Source organism: Ochotona princeps, chromosome 5, assembly GCF_030435755.1.
Source record: "Ochotona princeps isolate mOchPri1 chromosome 5, mOchPri1.hap1, whole genome shotgun sequence".
NCBI classification, from domain to species: domain Eukaryota; kingdom Metazoa; phylum Chordata; class Mammalia; order Lagomorpha; family Ochotonidae; genus Ochotona; species Ochotona princeps.
The window spans coordinates 97730273-97752458 of record NC_080836.1 but is presented as its reverse complement, the minus strand read 5'-3'; the positions used below and the strand labels follow the sequence as shown (position 1 = coordinate 97752458).

The following is a 22186-nucleotide window of genomic DNA, read 5'->3' as shown; positions in this document are numbered from 1 at the left end:
CCCTGCGGCCATGGTTTGAATCCAGTGGTCCATTTGGGGACTCCCCCAGAGAAATTTCACTTGGGTTGAACTCAAACTTGACTCTTGTGTGAGCCATAGTGCAGGGTCAGGTGTGGTCTGTCACTTGTACCAGTCAATACACATACCAGTGTTTGCAGCTGCCTAGTTCATTTTACTTGAGACCCATATCTCACATGAACTGACAGGTGCTGTGGCCCAGCCCAGGCAGTCCACCACAGACCCAGTCCTCACACACACCAGCAGGTACTGTGGCTTAGCTCAGTCTGACCTGCCCCCTGACCTGGCCTTCATGTACGCCAACAGATTCTGCTACCTTTTCCCGCCTGGCACCCTCTAACCCTGCTTCTTGTGCTCACCACTGATAAGTACGGCCTAGCAGGAGATTACCCACAGTTCCCCCACAGGCATGTTCCCAGATTCAGATCTTTTGCCTGCCAGTGGTGACTGCAATCCAGCCTGACATGACTTATCCCCAATCCTGGAACTTACCAGCTGGTGCTGCAGTCTAGCCTGACTGGGGCACCCTGATTCTGATTATCCTGCATGTTAGCCTGCCCTGCCCTCAGTCCCGGCTCTCACACTCACAAGTGGAAGCAGCAGCCCAGCAACGAAGTCCCCAAAGTTCCACCACCAAGCCCACTCCCAGAACTGAGTCTTGGGTGTGCTAGCAGGTACTGTGGCCCAGTTTGAGGTGGCCCATTTCCAGTCTAAGCATTTTCCTACAGGTTCTATAGCCTGGCTCAGCCTGTCCTACTCCCAGTCCCAACTCTCAATTGCAGGTGTAACAGCCTAACCCAACCTGGTTCACCCATCCCTCATGTAAACCAGCAGCTGTTGCAGGCCAATCCAGTCTTGCCTGCACCCTGTTCTCTCACTCATGCCAGTCTGTACTGTGAACTGACCTATCTTAGTCCACCTTCAGGCCTGGCTTACATATATACCAATAAGAATTACAGCCCAACATGATCTAACCTGCTCCCAGACCAAGTGCTCCAGGTAGTACTTCACTTGAGCTCCCAGGAGCGTTTGTGGTGCTGGCCTAAGCTAGTTCATGAAACACAGCCTGACTCATGTCTTGAACCCACTATGTGCAGTCATGGTTGTATGCTCAGTAGTTTTCTGCTCTGTAACCATGGGTCTTCAGCCAGGCTTCCAGAAACATTTCCGACTATTTCCACCAAACTGCTAGAAGCAATATCAGACTTGGTGAGTGATCCCATCAAAAGTTTCTATCTCTTGTGTTCTCACTAGGGAAGGCACTTCTATTTCCCTGCTCCTTTGGAAATGGAGATCCATCTCATATGCGTATGTACATGTGCAGACAACACTGCTAATACACATGCTGAACACAAGCTACCCCAAACCCTCTAATATCTATTTTCTTTCAGCCTCAAGCCATTTTTCTAGGCTGAAATTAAGAGTTCAGTGCTGGGCTCTATGCAGTGGGTGTGGAGGACACGAAGGTGTGTGGAGAACTGTTCCATTGCAGGCAGGGCTGCTGCATGGCAGGGCCCAGCGGATGTCTCTACAAACCACCTGAAGGCAGTTCCACCTTCCTTTGCATGGACACCAGACCACCCTGTGGAAGAATTATGCAATCAATTCAGGCATTGTTTACTGCTGCAGAGTTGGTTTTTTACTATCAATGTGAGCTTGGAAGTTAATGTTCCTGACAACTGCAAAAGGGCCTTTTATTATTCATGCTGTCTTTGTCTCTGCTGCCCCCATTTAACCATCCTGGTCTTTAGGTTCCCCCCTTTTTTGAAGCATTAATAACTGTATAATGCATCACAAAAGCTTGCTGCTTATCCTTTCTCCAAATTTCATTTGCAAATGCTGACACCAAGGAATCAAAACATGGCTATCAATTATTATTTTTTGATGCATTTCCTCCTTTAACTGATTCAAGACTAAGTTGTAGAATGAGGATTGTAGTAAGAATGTATTAGTGATTGATATGCACTTTCTATTAAAAACTTCTATTGAGAGTTTTAAGGTGAAACAAAAGGCAGAATTATCCTTGGAAGCACCCACTTGACCATGAAGTAAACAGGCTGTGCCAGTGCTTGTGACTGCTTCTGTATAAAAAAAGGGGACAGCTTTCTTGCATTTGTCCATGATGATCATGAAATCGCAGTGGTCCATTTCTTTTCTACACCTACTCCACGCAACCTCCTCAAGTTCCAAACTCGGCTAGAGCTGGACTTGGGCAGTTCAGTTAAGGACAACAAATGTGGCTTATTACCAATCCCTACTGCAAATTCAGCTCCAGTGGTTTAACTGCTTGCCTTGGTGTAATTATCTTCTATTTTTTTTTAATTTTCCTTTTGCATTCTAAACTGTGTTTATTTACATTCAAACTCCATAAAGACAGGCTCTGCTTGAAACTGTTAACTCACTCCTAGTTCTCCTTTTTGGATTGTGTCTCAAAGCTCTTCTACCAATATCTGGACAAATACAAATTAAAGAATTTCTCTAGTGAACCCAAATTCCAACCGGCAGAAGTCACAGTTTTCCACAGAGAAATAAAAGTGGGGCTGCAGAGGGTTATGCCTGACATTACCCTCCAAATGAGAATTCTGTTATGTGTTTACTAACAGAATTCCAAAAGCGAGAGTGAAACTCCAGAGTGAGAACATGGTGAGAAGAACTGAACAGCAGGAGCTGGCAAATGTCCCCCAAGGAAGATGCCAAGCACCCAATTAGGACTGCGGAGAGAGAACATGTGGAGAAGAATCTTCTGGTGCATGAGCTGGTCATACAGAATGACAGCCTGGAGGGTCGTAGACACAGAAGCCTGCAGCTGCTGGGGCTGAAGCAGAACCAAGAGGAAGCCAGTCAACCTCCTACAGCGAAGTGCCAATTACAGTGAATGCCCGAACTCTGCCAGACGGGTTTTATAACAAAGATGACTCTCAAGAAGAACTCACAGTCCTTAACAACACACAGTCCTAACGTGTGAAGACAGGACAGTTACACGAAAGACTGTGAATGGAGACTGTGATGGAGACGGGAGATATGGAGGGCGGGGGGTAAGTTTCATTTTTGGCTTTCACTTTTCGTGAGTTGAGAATAATGCTGAACTTATCCACCATTATCCCATTTTATGATATTACAACAAAAATTTTATTTGTGGGTAAACAAATGCAAGCAGAACACAACATCTCTTTATTATCTACTGCAATGACACATCCAAGCCCGGTGCCTTAACTTGACACTATTTTGGCTCATGTGATTCTGCTTCAGTTGAATAGTACCTACATGTGATTTTGGATCAGCAGACATGGGCACCATGCAGTCAACTGGGGTCACACTGGTGGCTCTGCTACCCCATGTTGTATTTTATTACAGAGTTTTACTTTGGGTAAAGGTCTGATTTTCTTCTGGATGCACCTCATCCCCTAGATTTGTTCATCAGGCAGTTTCAGACACACAAAAAAATAACTCACAGCCATTCCCTCTCATTTCATTCTCAACGAAAGACATAAGGCCAACCCAGATGCAAGGGATGGGAAATAGATCTGACATGAAAACACATTGCTAAAGGATGAGAGAGGACAGGGAACAATTAGGCCTGTTACTGAAATCACAGCATCCCAGAGGAGTCAAGGCACACGAAGAAATCAAAGAAAGAAAAGAGCATGCAGTAGACGTGTCAACATATTTAATATTAGGTCAAGAAGGAAGTGTTTCTCAGCCATGCTTCCTTGAGTGAGGTACAGGAAGTGGCTTATTCTTTTATATTGATCAGGATCCTCCTCCAGGAAATCTGTTTAAAAACCTTTTCCTTTAGCCAGAGAGTCAATTACATGAGTGTTCTTGGCTACTATGAAACTCTGCCTATCTCATTCATAACACTTAAAAGAACGTGCTGTTTTAGTATCTGCTTTTCTTGCTGGGCTCGGAATCTTAGCAGTTCCCTGATGTCCTTATACTTGTCCCCTGCATGCACAGAGTACAGCATGAGTCCATTTTTGCCAGAAAATAAACACACGCAAAAGATGTGACAGAAGAATCAATAAATCTCTTCATATTTTATCCATTAATAGGCAAAAATATTCAAATAATAACATTTTGGTGTAACCTATGTGCCTTTATCCATTTATAGCGACCTTATTAATAATTGACATTAGTCATTAATAATTGTATAATGCATCACAAAAGCTTGTTGCTTATCCTTTCTCCAAATTTTATCTGCAAATGCCGACACCAAGGAATCAAAACATGGCTATCAATTTAGCCTAAAGTCTTTACTGCAAAAGGAGTGAGTGACTGCAGTAAGGCACAAGAATAGGCTCTCACTAGGACTGGTCTCTAATCTGCTAGACCTAATGCAACTAAATCAAAATCACATCTTACTTAAAATGTTTAGATCTTCCCAAAAGATATATTCCATCTTTGATCCTAGGCAAAAACACAAACTTGTTATAAAATAGAATGTGAACAGAATAAAATTTATTCCACCAGTTGTTACAAGCAAGCTTTGTAACAGCCATTCCCACAGCCTTTTAAAATGCAATCCTCATAGTTGCCTACTGAGTTAGATTTTCTTTATGTTTTCTAGAAAGATAGAAATTGGGTCAGAGCAATGTGATAAGATTTCTGTAAATCATCACCACCCAAGTGTTAATTTGTTGGCACTGCTGCCAAGCATGGCTTGCTTGCACTACAATAGTAATAAAAAATGATCATCCTGATTTATTATGGTTTACCAGGAAATACTGTCATAAGTATTACTTCATAAGTCCAGTTATTCGATCTGAGCCTATGCTTCTTGCTTGGTTTCCACTTCTCTGGATGTGTCTACTCATCTTGCATGTGAGTTATTATTAACAATGCCTTTGTGTTATTACTGTCAGTACGTTTATCAGCAAAATTAACCAGTGGCTTCAGTGTTATCAAGTAAAGTACTCTTTTAGAATTTTCTAGAGTAAAGCATGTTTCTCACCAATCAACTGGTAAATTCCCCTTTAGAAGATTGTACTCTTGGACTCAATTGCAGTTGAGCCCTTGGATCCCAGCCTTCTGCTGCTCACATTAAATGGCCTCAGTTACGCCAGAGCTCCTTCCAAAGGTCTCCCCTCGCAGTCCTTTGACTGACACCCTAACATCTGAGATTTCTGTAGCGACTTTTAACCAGGTCATTGGAGCATGCGTGACAAGTTCAAATGCCTTACAAACCATAGTGCAAGTAGAACTCTCACTACACCCAGGAAAATGATCCACATCACCCATTATTGCACTTACATGACTCAGTTCTCCAAGTTTTGCTTAATCCCAGGCCATGGTGAAATGCCATTTCTTGTAAGAGCTTTTCATCATCACTCCTTTCCCATGACAGTCTGTACTCTGCTGCAAACATTTCTGTAGAACTATCAGTAATCACAGTGAAGACCAGTATTTATCTATAATTCATTGTATTCAGACACCATTCTTAATGGATTACACATGATCTCATTTCGTTCTCACCTTTAGTTCTCAACAGTACGAACGTATCAGTTACTATTATCATCCAACCCCTAGGAAGGAAGCTCAGGTTTATGAAAGGACTAAACAAATTAAAAATCAGAGCCAGGATTCAAAGCCAGATTTGGGGGTCTTCCAAACTTTGGTGCTCAGTACTGTATTATACATATACCTACTCATAATTAGCATAAAACGTATCCTACAAATGTGGCATGCAAAAATGACAGATTTCTTTTAAGTAAAATCAGATGCCTATTTTAATTTTTCTGACCTTGGATACAAGAAGCCCACTTGGATGTATAGGATCAAATCTAAAATGACAATGGTCATCTTAAGAAAGTCCAAAGCAGGGTATGCAGTATGGTTCCTCTAACCTTCAGTTCATGATAGTTTTTCCAAGGAGGCCGATTATCCAACAATAAGAGCACTATGAACAACAGAATTTCACGTGTGGAGGATAGAACCTTAATGAATGAAGTCCAACCTCAAGGGTAGCACCATATAAACTCCTGTCAACTCGCCCTCCCCCACTCACTCACCCCAGAAATAGCCTTTACCCCTCTATCAAGGGCGATGAAGAATTGCTCCACTGGTCTGCACTATTGTAAGTTCCAGACCCCCTTTTCTCTTCTCATAAAAAGACACCCGCCTTTTTTCCCTATCATCAAATATTATATTCTTTCTCTCCTCCTCATTCCTTCCCCTAGCACAGTCTTCTCAGTGACTTACCAACTTTAAAAACTAAAATAGAGCACCTGAGACAGATATACTGGCACCTACTCCCTTGTCTCCATCTCTCATGCCCTCACAGGCAACTCCTCATCTCCTCCTAATGACACTACTCAGTTTTGCTTACCAGAAAAGGCTTATGGCAGCCTAGAGTCTGTGAATTATTTAACTGACATTTATTGAAAAATTTATTTAAATTTATTTAAAAATTGGGAGATTTTACAAAACAGTAATTAAATCTAAGAGCTTTGGACAGGCGTTTCTTGCAGCAGCATCAGCCGGTGCTGAGTAGCTTCTATCCCTTGAGGAGCCCTCTACAGCTCACCTGCCTCTCCATCAATGAATTCTAACCTTCACCAGCTAGGAACTGCTTTTCCTCATGGTGGAGAAATCGGTGTGTGCTCCAGAAAGTTCGTGCAAAAAAATGGAGGTAAAAAATAATGCATGTGTGCATAAATTTTTGTAGAGACCTACTCCATTTATGTTTCATATCCATGCTTATAACAAAAGGAAAAATACATGGCTTCAAATTCCAAAACAAATTGGAATGCTTTACTTTGTGACGGTGATAGACAGTGATTTGCTTGTGCATTCTATGTTCCTGTCTAAGCAAAGAAGGGCACCTATTTTGAAGGAGGGCACCTCTCTGACTCACAAGCTAATGTACATGTCTTTGTTGCAGGTGTCTCAATTTGTAGCACTTCTCAAAACAACTGAAACACAGGAAGTAAAACACATAGAAGACCAGATTTCTAAAAGATCATTACTGCTTTCATTCAAGGGCTTCCATTCTTGTTTGTGGTTAGACTGAACTGCTAATATGTGTGTGTGTGCGTGTGTGTGTTAGAGAGAGAGAGAGAGACAGACAGACAGACAGACAGAGAGAGACAGAGAAAGAGAGATTGCGTGATGCTGTTTTGAATGCATCTCCATTCAGGCTAACCTAAGAGGGCAAAGCAAGAAGTCTGTTTGTCACCCCATCTCTGCTTTTAAAATCCTACAATGAAAGCTATTTATATAATACTAACGTTGATTTTAAGAAGATTTTATTTAATCCTGGCCTAGGATTTCATATCAGCTATTAGATCCTTTATTATGTTTCAAGGCCACACCAATTTTCCCTTTTCTAAATAATTATCAATGTAAATATGAGATAATAATGAAAGTAACAAAGTATAATCTAATTTATATTCAATAGTTCTGGGACATACAAAAGCACAACAAGATCTTTCAGTGGCTCCCACCACGTTTTATACGGCACATGATGTGTGTGCCCTCAGCAACCATAATAGAGTCGGATGCAAGATGTTTGGAAACTATTTGTTTACTGCTTCAATGATTGAAATTTCAACTTCCGTTTGTATCATATTTATGTGAATACTTACCTCCCTTTTTTCCATTATTTTCAAGAGCATTTGGCTCCCAGTTCTCCATGGGCCTCAAGAATCTCTCTCTGGGGTATCTCTGATTTACTAAGCAACAGTCACTTTAATAAAATACCACAGCAACCAGTGGCAACGTTAATGAGAATTGGGATCTCCTGACACGTTTGGTATACTTCAGTGGCTCCTCCATTCCTCAAAAGAGTTGTTAGGAACAAGCATATCAAGTGGCTGAACTACATGTGATGAAGCAATAGTCTGTGACTGTTAGAAGTTGGGATGCACATGCAAGAGGGAGAGAGAGAGAGAAAATGAGAGAGAGAGAGATTAAGACACATGCAGAAAAAGACAGATTGAGACACACAACCAAAGGGACAGAGACACATACTCCAGAAAGAGGGAAGATTCATGCCAATGACAAAAAGTTAACAGGAGAGTTGCTGGACAGTCTTCCCTCTCTTGCTGGGTGTAAGAGTTGGATGCCCGTGTTGCTTAGGGAGGAGGGCTGCAGTTACTGCCCAGTGCTTCTTGTTGTGAGGGAGCAGTGCAACGGCCGAGTGACACAATGACAGGACGGAAGAGGAAGGGGGAAGAGTGAAGGAGAAGCACTGAGTTCTGATTTATCCATTTCCTTTCCCAAACAACAAGGACAAAGCCGTCTATTCAGGGAGCCCTTCGCCTCCTTGGACACAGATGATCTCACAGTGAATGCTCCTCAGATCAACCTCACCAAACATGAACGAACTTCGTGCGTAGAACTTACAAAAATTGACACACTATGGATTCCTTCTCCTCAGCTAAATGAAAGCACACAACCCAACAAACACTTATTTTCATTTTTTCCTGAGATGTGTGAGAAGGAGAGGCTAAAGGCTTGAGTCACAGTAAGGTTTATTTGGGTTTCACTTTCTCCTAAGAAGTGAGCTGTGACACAATGAAAATGTGACTCTACATTTGCCTTGAAGTATGACTTTTCTGTAAAGAAGGATACAAAAGTTGTGATCAAAAACTGAACAGAAGTATTTTCTTTTATCTTCGTCTATGTCCTTTAAATCTAAAATGGAGATTGAGGGACTAAAAATACGTATGCCATTTCTTCTGGTCAGTGGACAATTTGCCGCTCTACAAACAGAGCTGAAAACCTCAGGAGAATGGATCCGAGAAGCCATAGATGGAAAGAGATGCACTAGGAGTTTGAAACAGCAGATAGTGAAAGTGTTGTAGAAATTCTGCTTGCATTCAGACTCGAATATACTATAACTTCCTAAGTATTCAGTAAACCGGAGTTGTCTTATTTCCATTTTTGCATTACACATATTGAAATGTTTTCATTTCTCAGGATTCCATCTTGGGGCACTAGCAGGTCAACATACCCAGAATCATTCTAGCTGCCACTGCTAATTTGCTCTACAGCTTACATGTGTTATCTCTAAATCAGGAAAGTCCTTCAGGTCACCCACATTTAAAGCCTTATTGTCATCACCAGATAATCTCTGAACAACCCACAATGAATTGTATTAACCCTAACCTTAAAGACTAGAAAATATCCACCACACAATGTTCAAAACCTGGGGCCATGCAATGGCTCCATTTGCTCATCCTCCACCTGTAAGCGCAGCCATTCTATATGGGCACTGGTTCTTGTACTGGCTGCTTCACTTCCCATCCAGCTCTCTACTTATAGTGTTGGAAAGCAACATAGGATGGCTCAAAGCTCTCGGGGACCTGGCACTCAGAGACCCAGAAGAGACTCCTGGCTCAGCTCTAGCTGTTGTGACCATTTGGGAAGTGAACCAGAGAATGGAAGATATTTCTGTCTCTCTTCTCTGTAAATCTGTCTTTCCAATAAAAATAAATGAATCTTTGAAAAAAAATTGGTCAGTTGTGGCTGACAATGCTCACAGTTTATGGAAAATCATCTCTCCCTTATCCTCTGATAAAAAACTTTTGTTCCCAGATATGGCAGAAGTCACTCAACCTAATGCAAAAAGATCTCAAGAAAATCCCACTTTCTTTAGTCAGCGATGGATCCAATGACACATTTCCCCACTCAAACTCTTTCTCTCTCTCTCTCTCTCTCTCTCTCTCTCTCTCTCTCTCTCTCTCTCTCTCACACACACACACACACACACACACACATTCCTTTGTTAAGTCTGCAGACTTTGTTTTCACTCCAAAGGAAGATGGATACTTCTCCGTCTTCTGGGCAAGTGACATTTTTTCAAATGCTAATTTGAATATTACTTCCTTAATTATTATTTTATCCAACAAAAGATCCATGATTGTTGCTATAAAAATCATATTTTTCCAGGAAGAAGTAATTCATTTCTAATTCACAGATTACATTTTGATAACATGTGTTATCTTACATTTCAACTTGATTGGGCTACTGGATGCCCAGAGAGTTGATGGAACTTTACTTCTGGAAGTGTCGTGATGGCATCTGTGGGATTGTGAAAGTATCAGTATTTGAATCCTCAGGCTTCACAGAATTCTTTCCTGCGTGCATCACCCAGCACCCTGAGGGTCTGAGCAGAATGAGCAGGAGGGGGAAAAGGGTGTGACCCCCCCCTGCCCCGTAGCCGGGACAGCAGTGCTCCACCTCCTGCGTCCTCCCAAGCCTCTATAAGCACCAGAGCCAATCCTGACCATGGCCCTCTTTCTGTGTATCTGCACATCTCCCTGCCTAAAATACTCATTGTAATATAATTCTCTATTTTCATCTCTTACTCCCACCATACCCTGAACATCTAAATGCAAAGATATCATTTTCAACATTGTTCTCTCAGAAACTATGAAAGCAAGTGTTACGCAACAGACACCTAAGTAATACTTCAGGTTTTACAAAATGTATCTTTCAGCAGGAGAGGAGCATACATTAGCCAAATATGTTGGCTAGGACTGGCAGACATTTACATAATTCTTTAATAACATTAATCAGTTTTAAACTAATCACATGCCTCAGTGGAACACAGATATCGTTGTTTGTGGGGAGAACTGACTTAACTGTCTCATAAAAAATATTCTCTGGGATTCTTTCTACTTTTGAAAAAATGCCCTGGTATCTTCTTATATACCTCTAAAACTTGAAAATTTCCTATCAATATGAAATTATGGTAAATTAAGTAAACTTAACGTAAGTATTGCATGATTTCATTTATGTGTAATTCAAGATAGTTTTTTTTGTGGAAGTTGAGTGCACAATTGTGTTTAGGCTGGGGATATTAAGGAGGTAGAAAAAGGAGAATTGATTAATGTTCACTAAGTTACATTAAGACAGGAGTAACAATCTACTGGAATCCTGATGCACAGTAAGACGCCTGCACGTAACAATCATATATTGTATATTTTCCTTGTAAACAAGATAGAAAAAGGGATTTTCACTATGTCTGCCATAAATAAGTAGTAAATATTTGAGGAAACAGATTTCTTTAATCTGATTTGAACATTGTATACTGAGTATTTTTCAAATAATTTTCATGCGTCAATCAAAAATAAACATACATGAATATGTTGGGGAGCTTCTGCTACATTAGCATGACTCCTTCCTCCTGATTTGTATACATACTATAAAGTTGTGATAAATAAGATACATGCTGTTGCTCCACTACCAAAGCCTTAGGTTCCATAGTGTGTCTGTGGGAGGCATTGCTTTGCTCCACCTGAATTCTATTCCAGGAAATATCTTTACCAACTCCAGACATCAGTCATCCTGTTCTGATTTTAACGTGTACATGACTGTCAGAAACACCATAGGTATAATTCATGTAAATTGTTTTCTAATACACAGTTGAACAGGATGTCAAAGAATCGGTCTTTTCTTCAGTGTCTGAGACGCTTAAGAAATAGAAACATGAAAGTTGATAGAAGTTTCCTACTTGAAACTTTCCTATTTTACTTGAAATATTTTTTTTATTTCAAGTGACAGCTCTCTAGATTAATCAGTTCAAAGCAAACATGCACTGCTTTTGTTAAAAGTTACTGTTTCATAAGATTTACCAAGTACCCATGCAAAATCACAATTGCAGATTTTGATTTGAACTTGTGAAATAGAAAAGTACACTGGATTAACTGTTTATGTCTCTTTGTATTCAGATTTGGAGTCTCAGAGCCATAAATAATCCTTACTTACTGTGACACCATCAGTTCGGCTAACCACATCAGACATGTCTAATATCCACTCTCTGAATGCCTATGAAACATCTTTGTCACAGACTTCTCCCTAGTTTTGTGTTTCGTTCACTCTTCCACAACCACCTAAAATTTTTCAAACAAGGAAGCAAAGAAGTCAAAATCACCCAAACCTTAAATTTTTGCTTTTTTGATTTAGTAGAATTTCTTCAGGTTATTAGGACTACAAAATTTAGGGCTCTAAGAAGTACCATTCACTTTCATGCATACTGGTGCCCTGGAGTGTTACAATGTTTGGTTGTATTCTTTTGTTGAAGGGTGATGAATGCTCTTTCTGAATGAAGACAGAGCTGGAAGTGGTGATGGCTCTCTAAGTGATAATTACATGAACGCGGTGTTTAGAGCCGTGAGGAATGGCCATTGAGAAAACCATCACCTTCCTTACCTGAACTGTGGTTTCCAGCCAACAAGGTGGGGCTCACAGAGCACCTTCCCAGCCGGCTGGTGACGACTGGTGGACCTGGTGTTCCATCCCATTCCTGAGCTTTGACAGGCTCTCTGGATGAAGACGCCCCGTGGTGGCCTCTCTCTTTGTTGTCCAGCTTTGGTAATGGCTCCGTGCTGTGGCTTCGGATTTTCAGTTCCTCTGTTGATTCTGTGTATTAGCCAAAATAATAGGGTGTTCTATTACACAAAAGTTAAATTCTTCCCCAATCCCATTAAAAAAATTAGACTGATTTTCTAAAATGCTTTCAATATATTGTTAGGAACAGACTTGTGTTGAGGACTGCAATATTAAGCTACAACAGCAACACACATATATCCTGACCTTTCTTCCTGAGGTATGTGAGCTCATTTCTCTTGGAAAGAATGTTTGATCTCTGGAAAAATTGTGTCATTGAGTCTTGACTCTCACTGCATTCTACTCTCTAATTATTCATTCTGTATTCATTTCACTATTCACTGTGACAGCCGTTCAATACAACCACTCTACTCAAAAGAGCTTTAGCTAAATTCCTCTACTGGCTGTGCGTTGGTAATGCGGTAGACGTTTCTCAGCCATTTGCCAACTCTGATTATGTACTTACTTCTATCTTAAATTTCCTTGGCTTCCAGGATGGTCCGTCGTCATGTGTTACTCTGTCTAGTGTCTCTTCTATACTATTTATATCTTTTGCATCTCCACTTGTGCCTTATATCTCGGCTGTCCTTTTCAGTATGCATAGACTTTCTCTAATCTTTACCTCCAGGATTCACTCAGCAATCCTCAGACCATCCAGGCCTGCTGAGGTCTTGGCCACACCTTCAGGTGGGCGGCACACGCATTGCCCACCTATTTTCTAACTAATTAACAGCCACCAATGGGGAACAGCTTACCTGTAGGTTCCCAGCCCAACAAAGAGGTGCCAGGGAAAATATGTTACCAGAAATGCCTGGTGGGTTCTTTCCTCAGCTTAGTATAGAAATAAAAAGCCGGGAATCTGTTGCAGACAGAAAAGTTTACTTGCAAAGGGACCAGGTGAGCAGGGAAGGGAGAGGGAAAGAGAAGCACCTCCGGAGAGAAAGCCAGGAGGTGGAGTGCCTCTAGAAAGAGGAGGGTTTGAGGAAGGGTCTTGGGATTTTAAGCCTTCCCTGACCCCTCTTTGTTGGGCGGGGGAACCTACAGGTAAGCTGTTCCCCATTGGTGGTCTCTTAATTAGTTAGAAAATGGGTGGGCAATGTTGGTGTCGCCCACCTGAAGGTATGGTCAAGACCTCAGCAGGCCTGGATGGTCTCAGAAGTGATTCCTAAATGTTTTATGAGAAGCCCAGATCAAGCTCTTTAGTTTCAGATCTATCTACTCAACAGCCTCTTGGAACAACTCAGCTGAATGTCTTCTGTTTTGCACCACATCTGGCTCAGGTGCTCTGGTTCAAGTACTAATCACCTCCCTTGAATTGCTGCAACTTATTTCCTTGGCACTGCCCTGGATTCCCCAGGGTACATGCCCTTTATACTGCCAACATTACCTGATTAAAATGTAAATTTGATGATAATGTACCTCTGACTAAAGTCCTTTCAGAAGCCTCTTGTTACATAAAAAACAATGCCTAATCTCTTTAATGTGGTCCTCATGAATTGCAACCTCTTTCTCTTCCCTGGCTCCCTTTTAATCACTGGTGAGTACCATACAAAAAAATCAGCATTAAATGGGTTGTGGCTCCTTTCCCCTTCCAGCCCACCAGAAACAACAGTGTCTTCTAAAGCTACTTTTACTGCTGCCCTGTATCTTGCATGTATCGAATTCACTCTACAGGGTCTTATAAGTATCTTCTCAAGCCTGAACCACCCATGTCACAACCTCTGTGGGGTTACGACCGACCATCCTCGTATTTTCTCTGTTAGTAACTGCTCTACCTCAGAATTCCTCAGATTGCAACCTGAGGGTTGCTTTTTTCCTCCACGTGCTGCTTAATTGCTGTATCATGTAACCAATGAATTAGTTAAGTAAACCTCCCAGCTTCTCTCACATCTTTCTGATATAGGTAATAGAGGACAAAAATAGAAATACAACATGCTTCGTTGGACAAGAATATCCTGTGATAATACATGTGTTGAAATGGCATGGAGCTAACAGCATTTCCAAAAATCTTACTATCCAGTCATCACAAGTTATAAAATGCAATAGATTTGAAAATTTATGTCAATAAGGGAATTTTGAGAAAGGACATAGTAAAAATATAATGGAGGTGATTTAAAGAATGTGTATGTTGTTTTCTTTACATTTAGGTTTAAGTTTTCATTAAATTATCTCCCTTCAACGCAGTGATAATAAAAAATATCACACTTTGATGGCCCATTATCTACATCTGTGGAACAGAAATAGAACAGATTATAATATATTGAGCAGCCTGAGTCTGAAATATGAAAGGCCTGGGCATCTCGGCCTTGGCTGGTGACCCAGGCGACGCAGCATTTGGTTTCTTCTTCACGACAAAAAAGGAGATAATACCAGCCCTGCTGAACTTCCTGGATTACACTTTTGGAATATAAAATTATTCCACATTTCAAGATGTTTTGATCTAAAAAGTGCCGTAAAATAATTTTTAAAAATACACGTATCTATGTAACTGTGTCACATAATACAATGTAATTACTGAAGTTAAATAATAAATAATTTAAAAAAAAACACGTTTAAATAAATTTTACTTCTTCATAAATTTTCTTCAATTTGTTTATTTTCAATTAAGAGTTAGAGAGAGAGAAAGAGAGATACAGAGAAATCCCACATTCTGCTGATTCATTCCTTATATGGCCTCATTGTTCAGGGTAGGACCAGGCCAAAGACTATGGACTCATGTCATCAAATTGGACAGCAGCCATGCAGTTGGGTCGCATGGCATGGGTGTGTAATGAGCACTGCTCCTCGGTTAGCAGGGCTATGACGAGTTTCTGGCTGCGGACGCAAGGCCCCGCAGAATGTCTCTGGTCACCTCATTGCTGCCTCACCCCATTGTATGGACACTCAGTCACCTCTCTGATGTTTCATAGAATTCTCCTGAGGGTGTTGTTGTTTTCCTGCTAATGTGAAGTGATTCCTGTAACTGGTATGACACCTCAAATTGATCAATCATGTTATGATAAAAACGCAGCTGAAAGTATGCAATAGTACAATTGAGCCCACAATGTTTCCAAATATCCTGTTATGTGCCCACCTTTGTCCTGAAGTTTGCCCTAATATAAGTAATGATTTCCTTAAGAAATGGCTTGATAATATCTTGGAACAGATGGCAATCATGGAGGCACAAAGAGTTTGTTTTCCATGCGCCTCGAACTGTTACATCACATGATATGATGCATTTTAGTTTCTCAGCACAGAAAGCAAAAAGTATATAGGGCATCTCCTAAAGGGAAACAAATATGAACCCCCTCACAATGGCTTAAAATCTCAACCTTATACTGGCACTTATACTTAGGGAAAGAAACAGTTTATAAAAACTTCCATCTTATATTGGTATTTATATTTAGGGAAAGAAAACAGTTTATAAAGATAAAAGGAAGTTTCTTGTAAAAGCCCTCTGTTTGTAGATTGGCTGAGTTGACTTGATCCCTTTCACTGCCTTTAACAAAAGAACAAAAAACAATTAAATCAACACTAAGAACAAAAACAATTGAATCAGCACTAGGTGAAGGTGACGGTAATTAATGCATATTTGATTATAAGATTTAGCAAAGAATCTGTTGTATGCTTTTATAAAATCCTTTCATTTATGATCTTTTATTTCTGTACTCTTAATATTTTAAGCAATATTTGCTTGCATTTAGTGAAAATTGACTTTGGATATAAGTAAACCACTTGTCACTATGTAACTGCATGTGCTGCCAACCATGGAGCTCCTGGCTTCAGCCAGGTCACTGCAGGTTTGAATGAGTAATAGCTTGCTGAAAATGTTTTCTCTGAAGTAAAATAATAATAATGTTTTTTAGGATTGATTTTGTAATCATTCTTTTGTAATGAAGTAAAAATGAAACAATTGAATATTGTACAAAAGCTTGTGTTGATTTGTCTATAAATAAAGAAGGCAACTTTTCTGAGTTGTACATTATGAGCATCATGCCACAGTGGTCCATGCCTCCTCTGCCTCTGCCTCATATCCCTCATATCTCTTCTCTTCTTGTCTTGTCGATCCATGCATCCTTTGCAAGGTGTTGAGTCAGCCGGAGCAGGCCTCCGCCACAGCAGGAGACTAAATATTTGGACCATCCTCCACTGCTCTTTTCACACCATTAGCAGTTACTTGGATGGGAAGTGGAGCAGCAAGAAACAGGGATGGGTACCTATGTGGGATACTGTCAGACAACAGTTTCATAGGGTACCACCACAACATTGGTCTCAGCCCTAATCTACAAGAATTTGTCAGTCTTTCTATGTTTGGGCTACACATCAATAGAAATCACAGCAAAAGAAAAATAGCCAGATGACAGAGTGGAGCAAGGCACAAGCTCCAGCTCTTCTTGTTGCTTGCCTAGTATGTTACCCAGATTGTGTGGAGAACCCATCCCTGAGGGTCTCCTGCTCTGCATTCCTAAAGACATCCTTAACTTACACCAGCAATGCTGCCCACTCTGCCCTCTGCACTCTTTTCCAACTACCTGACCCGGAGGAGGAGAAACCTACTGAGCTTGAAATGCCTTTGTAAAGCTATTTCACATCTAACCACTCCTCATCTCTCTGAACTCCCCATCTTTGTAAACACCCCAAGACCCTTGGACTGATGAAAGACCGGACTCTTGTCTTTTGCTGTGTCTATCTTGTATCTTATATATCTACAGTAAGGTACCTCCGTCAAATTTATTAATCTTCAATAAATTTGAAATGGCTGTGAATTTCCACACCATCTCCCTTCTGTTTCACGCCTCTTTCCTAACAACATATAAAATTACAAACCTATTATCTACAGTACCAAGTCCAGACAGCCAATCTTCTAAATTCAAGTCACACTTGTAGGAAGTCAGACCCACTATCTTTTAACACATAACACAGGCAGCAAGAGTGTGGCCTGCAAAATAACTGACCCTAAACAAAAAAGACTTGATTCATAACCGGCAATTTCCCCCAAGTTTTGCCCCAGTATCCAACTTTGTAATGACTTAAAAGCTCGCTTGAAATAGTCATGGTTAACCAATGACTCAGGATGTACCATTTTCAGAGGACCGGTTTACATCTACCCAAGCCAGCTGCCTCCTATCAAAGCACAGTCTTCCCTTTGTTAAAAGAAAATAATTTTAGTAAAACTAAATTCAACAAAGTTTATTTGAGCAGAGAAATTATGTGTGAATTTGGCATCACCGTGAACCATGAAAGGTTCAGAGAGGTCCAAGCACAGGCAATATTTAGAGATGGAAAAAGATTAGCAAGGTGAATCATAGTTCTGGGTTTGGCTCATTTGGACGGAAGTTAGAGGTTGTGGCATGATTGGCTGAAAGCCTGGAAGCAATGACTGGCCAAAACTCAACTACTTTCTGGAAAATGTACCTTTAAGCTGAGTGACTGAATACTAAGTTGGATTGTCATTAACCACATACACATATTGTATTAGCTCAAATAGAATGCAGGACTTTTCCCTGTTATAAAATTTTCCCACTTTTCTGCTTTCCCATGAGTCTGCCAAACACTAGTGCTGAATAAGTAGTTTTCCTATTCTGGTTTGTTTATTCTTCATTTATTTCTATGCTACTGCAGGTCTTTTTTCTAGCTCTAAGATGCTATGCAGTTGTGGAAACACCTTTCATGAAAGACTCTCTATGAGATGAACTTAGATCAGGAGAATAATTCTGTGATAACAGTCTCAGAAAAGAATTCAGCATTCAAATGAGCCTGCATATAAACTTAAATTCTTGTTTCATTGAAATCTGATACAGAAAAAGTCAAAATGTTTTAGAAATAATAGATCGCCACAAAATAATTATAGCAAGGCAATTTAACAAATGCTTCCTTTCAGTGCCCTGAGACAAACACGGTGAAATCAGCATTGGATAAGAACACCACAGACTATACCCAAGCTGTTTATTCACAGTTTCAAATAAAATGTAACCATGAATTCCAAATGTCACCTACTCTAAGCTGAAGGACCCATCTGTTTCACTGCCCTTTCTCTTGCAGATTTTAAACAAACCCTTGATATGCTTGTTTTATTATTTATTTTTCTATTGTCCTTCATTACAACCATTGAGCACTTACTCAGTTTAGAGGCAGTATTTTACTTAGCACACACATGAACTCCTCTCCCACCGGAGATGGAAGTAACCAACATAAAAAGCGCTATAATTCAGCCTTAGGTCCTGTATTGTTCTTGCTGGCTCAGACAGTGTTTTAAATATGAAAGGCTGAGCTGTGTGTCAAGGCCCCTCCCGTGACAACCCTGTCTTTGTTCTCATTCAAATGACTTCTATGTACCTGACAGGGGAGTGTCACTTAGGTCTCAAGCCTCAACTAAATAAAAGCACAATACAGCTTTGGAAACAAAAAGGATCATTTTTCCCCATTTCTGTGTTCTTTGTTTTCATATCCCAGAGGTTATATTCAGTGAATTTTGGCAGGTATATTCAGAGAAACTTACACAAAAGAGTCGAAGAAATTGTATTACTCAGGTCTAAGGCGGAGCACCTGAGTGGTTGCCTTTTAAATAGAAGCTACAGCTAAAAGATCTGTATGAAAATCATGATAATTTATATAATATAGATCACTTCTGAATGATATATTTGGTTATATGCCATAAATATATATATGACCAAAGAAAACTTGCTAACAAAATGTGTTAATAAACTTAATCTGAAAATTTTCAAAATAACCGTTAAAAAAGATAAGACCATAAGTGGACAATCACACTAAGAACTATTTAAGTAACATATACTGAAAGCTCAAGGAAATGTGTTTAAAGGAATAGGATGTATCTGTCCACATCCATGTATTTCAATATCTTTTAAAAGTCTGTTAAAGAAATGACGTGGTGGCTCTACTGGCTAATCTTCCACCTGTAAGTTTTAGTATCCCATATGGATATCAGCTCATGTTCTAGCTGCTCCACTTCTGATCCAGCTCCGTGCTCATAGACTGGGAAAGCAGTGAAGGCTGGCCGAAAGCCTTGGGACCTTGTACTCGCTTGAGAGACCTGAAGGAAGCTCCTGGCTCCTGGCTTTGGATTAGCTCAGCTCTGGCCATTGGGACCACTTGGGGACTGAGCCAGAATATGAAAGACCTCTCTCCTTCTTTCTTTTATAAATTTGCCTCACCAAGGAAGATAAATAAATGATTTGTTTTGTTTTTTAAGTCCATAAAACAATATTGATTTTAGTAACATAGACTTTATGTAATTAGAATAGTCTTCTGCAATGGAATATTGTTTTATATGAGGTCTCAGGATTTAGTCTTCAAGTGGAAAGTCCCTACTTATAGCACATATGCTAACCGCACAGAAAGTGGCTCATCCTCTGTTCATTGAACAAATGGTGGTATGACTCAAAAAGATCTCATCCTTACATTGAAATCTGGTCTTGAGTTGGATGCCTGCTGTGAAAATAAATGCACACGTATTACTGCATTATATAAATATCCTTTTAGACAAGGCATTTCACACATCATCATCTTAAACTTCTCACAGTTTTTAAGTCCTGTAGAATAAAATTGAGAGATCTGGAGCAATCCTTCTGTGACCACATATTCTCTCCCGAATACCAATCTATCATGCTTTCGCAGCTGCCCTGAAGTTCCTTCTCAAAGCTTTTCTACAACTTGCTTCTTTAGCTCATCCTGGAGTCTGCATTGTTCGGCTTTCTGCTTTCTTCTGTCCCTCCCCATTCCTGTTCTGCAGCCTCAGCCAGCTTGAAAACATAGCTCTCAAGTTGTAATGGTTTTGGTGGCTATATCTGCTCCAGCAGGACTGGATTCTGCAAGTGTCTTACTCATCCTCACACACATTTACTCTGTCAATGAAAAAATTGCACTGAGTGTGGAGAGCCATGCAGTTGGGTCGGATGGCACGGGTGTGTAATGAGCACCACTCCTCGGTTAGCAAGGCTAGGATAATTTTCTGGCTGCGGACGCAAGGCCCCACAGAATGTCTCTGGTCACCTCATTGCTGCCTCACCCCATTGTATGGACACTCAATCACCTCTCTGATGTTTCATAGAATTCTCCTGAGGGTGTTGTTGTTTTTCTGCTAATGTGAAGTGATTCCTGTAACTGGTATGACACCTCAAATTGATCAATCATGTTATGATAAAAACGCAGCTAAAAGTATACAATAGTACAATTGAGCCCACAATGTTTCCAAATATCCTGTTATGTGCCCACCTTTGTCCTGAAGTTTGCCCTAGTATAGGTAATGATTTCCTTAAGAAATGGCTTGATAATATCTTGGAACAGATGGCAATCATGGAGGTACAGAGAGTTTGTTTGCCATGCGCCTCGAACTGTTACAACACATGATATGATGCATTTTAGTTTCTCAGCACAGAAAGCAAAAAGTATATAGGGCATCTCCTAAAGGGAAACAAATATGAACCCCCTCACAATGGCTTAAAATCTCAACCTTATACTGGCACTTATACTTAGGGAAAGAAAACAGTTTATAAAGATAAAAGGAAGTTTCTTGTAAAAGCCCTCTGTTTGTAGATTGGCTGAGTTGCCTTGATCCCTTTCACTGCCTTTAACAAAAGAACAAAAACACCTGAATCAGCACTAGGTGAAGGTGACGGTAATTAATGCATATTTGATTATAAGATTTAGCAGAGAATCTATTATATGCTTTTATAAAATCCTTTCATTTATGATCTTTTAATTCTGTACTCTTAATATTTTAAGCAATATTAGTTTGTTTGTGTTTAGTAAAAATTGATTTTAAGTATAAGTAAACCACTTGTCACTATGTAACCGCATGTGCTGCCAAACGTGGAGTTCCTGGCTTCAGCCAGGTGACTGCAGGTTTCAATGAGTAATGGTTAGTTGAAAATGTTTTCCTTAGGATTGTTTTTTGTATTCTGTTAACCATAAAGTCAAAATGAAAGAATTGAATATTGTACAAAAGCTGTGATGATTTGTGTATAAATCAAGAAGGCAATTTTTCTGAGTTGTCCATTATGAGCATCATGTCATAGTGGTCTGCGTCTTATCTCTTCTTCATCTCGCCAATCCACGCGTCCTTTGCAAGCTCTCAAGTCAGCCAGAGCTAGTCACCGGCAACTGAGAATCTGGTAAATATTCATTTGTAAATATCCCTGTCTCTCAGACTTTGGGGACAAAAAATACAATTTAACACCAATAGCTCTTCACGTATGAATGTCTGGGGAGGAAGCATCATGCACAATGGACAACGCTCTCCCCTCTCCGCAAACATTTTAACAGATTTTTTGGTCTCCATAGGGATTTGTTACTGTTGGTTCATTTTTCTCACTGAAGAGGTTTAGAGTCTTCAAAGGCAGGCAAAAATTTCACATTTCAGTCTTCTTCTATTTCCTATTTAGTCTGTGTCAATGTTCTTAAACAGATTGCAGCTATTGTATGTATGGGAAGATTAAATAAGAGCACGTGTCTATCCTGTCCTCGTTGAGAGAAAACGGTGACTGGGTTCCTTGAGGATGTATTCCCCAGGTAGGGAGAGCCCAACAAAGTCCAGGAGGCGGACAGGAAATGGATGCACTCAGTGCTCTTTTATGCTCTACACTCCCCCCGCCATCTTTGTTTCAACTTCATCCTTCAATTTTCCTCTTCTGTGTTATAGAAAATCTCCCTCTGACATGTATTCCATTGTAATTCCTTTCACCTCAATTTCCAATACAATTACCTTCCAGCTCTATTAGGCCTACAGGGCCAATGTACTTTGGATTAAGACGGAAAGTCATCCTTGGCATTGCTGATGGCAGCCGTGGAGATTCCTCTTTCCTGTATATGAATGATGGGGTTGGTGAGTAGTTTTCTG

General features: G+C 40.3%; 1 protein-coding gene across 1 annotated transcript in view; it reads right to left on the bottom strand.

Annotated features, from left to right (window-relative positions):
* The window catches only part of NYAP2 (neuronal tyrosine-phosphorylated phosphoinositide-3-kinase adaptor 2), a 248291-nt gene that overhangs the window by 48974 nt on the left and 177131 nt on the right, over positions 1-22186 (bottom strand). Inside the window, exon 4 of the mRNA XM_004576765.2 lies at positions 12175-12384. Coding sequence (XP_004576822.1) covers positions 12175-12384 — 210 coding nt within the window. The remainder of the gene's footprint in view (positions 1-12174; positions 12385-22186) is intronic.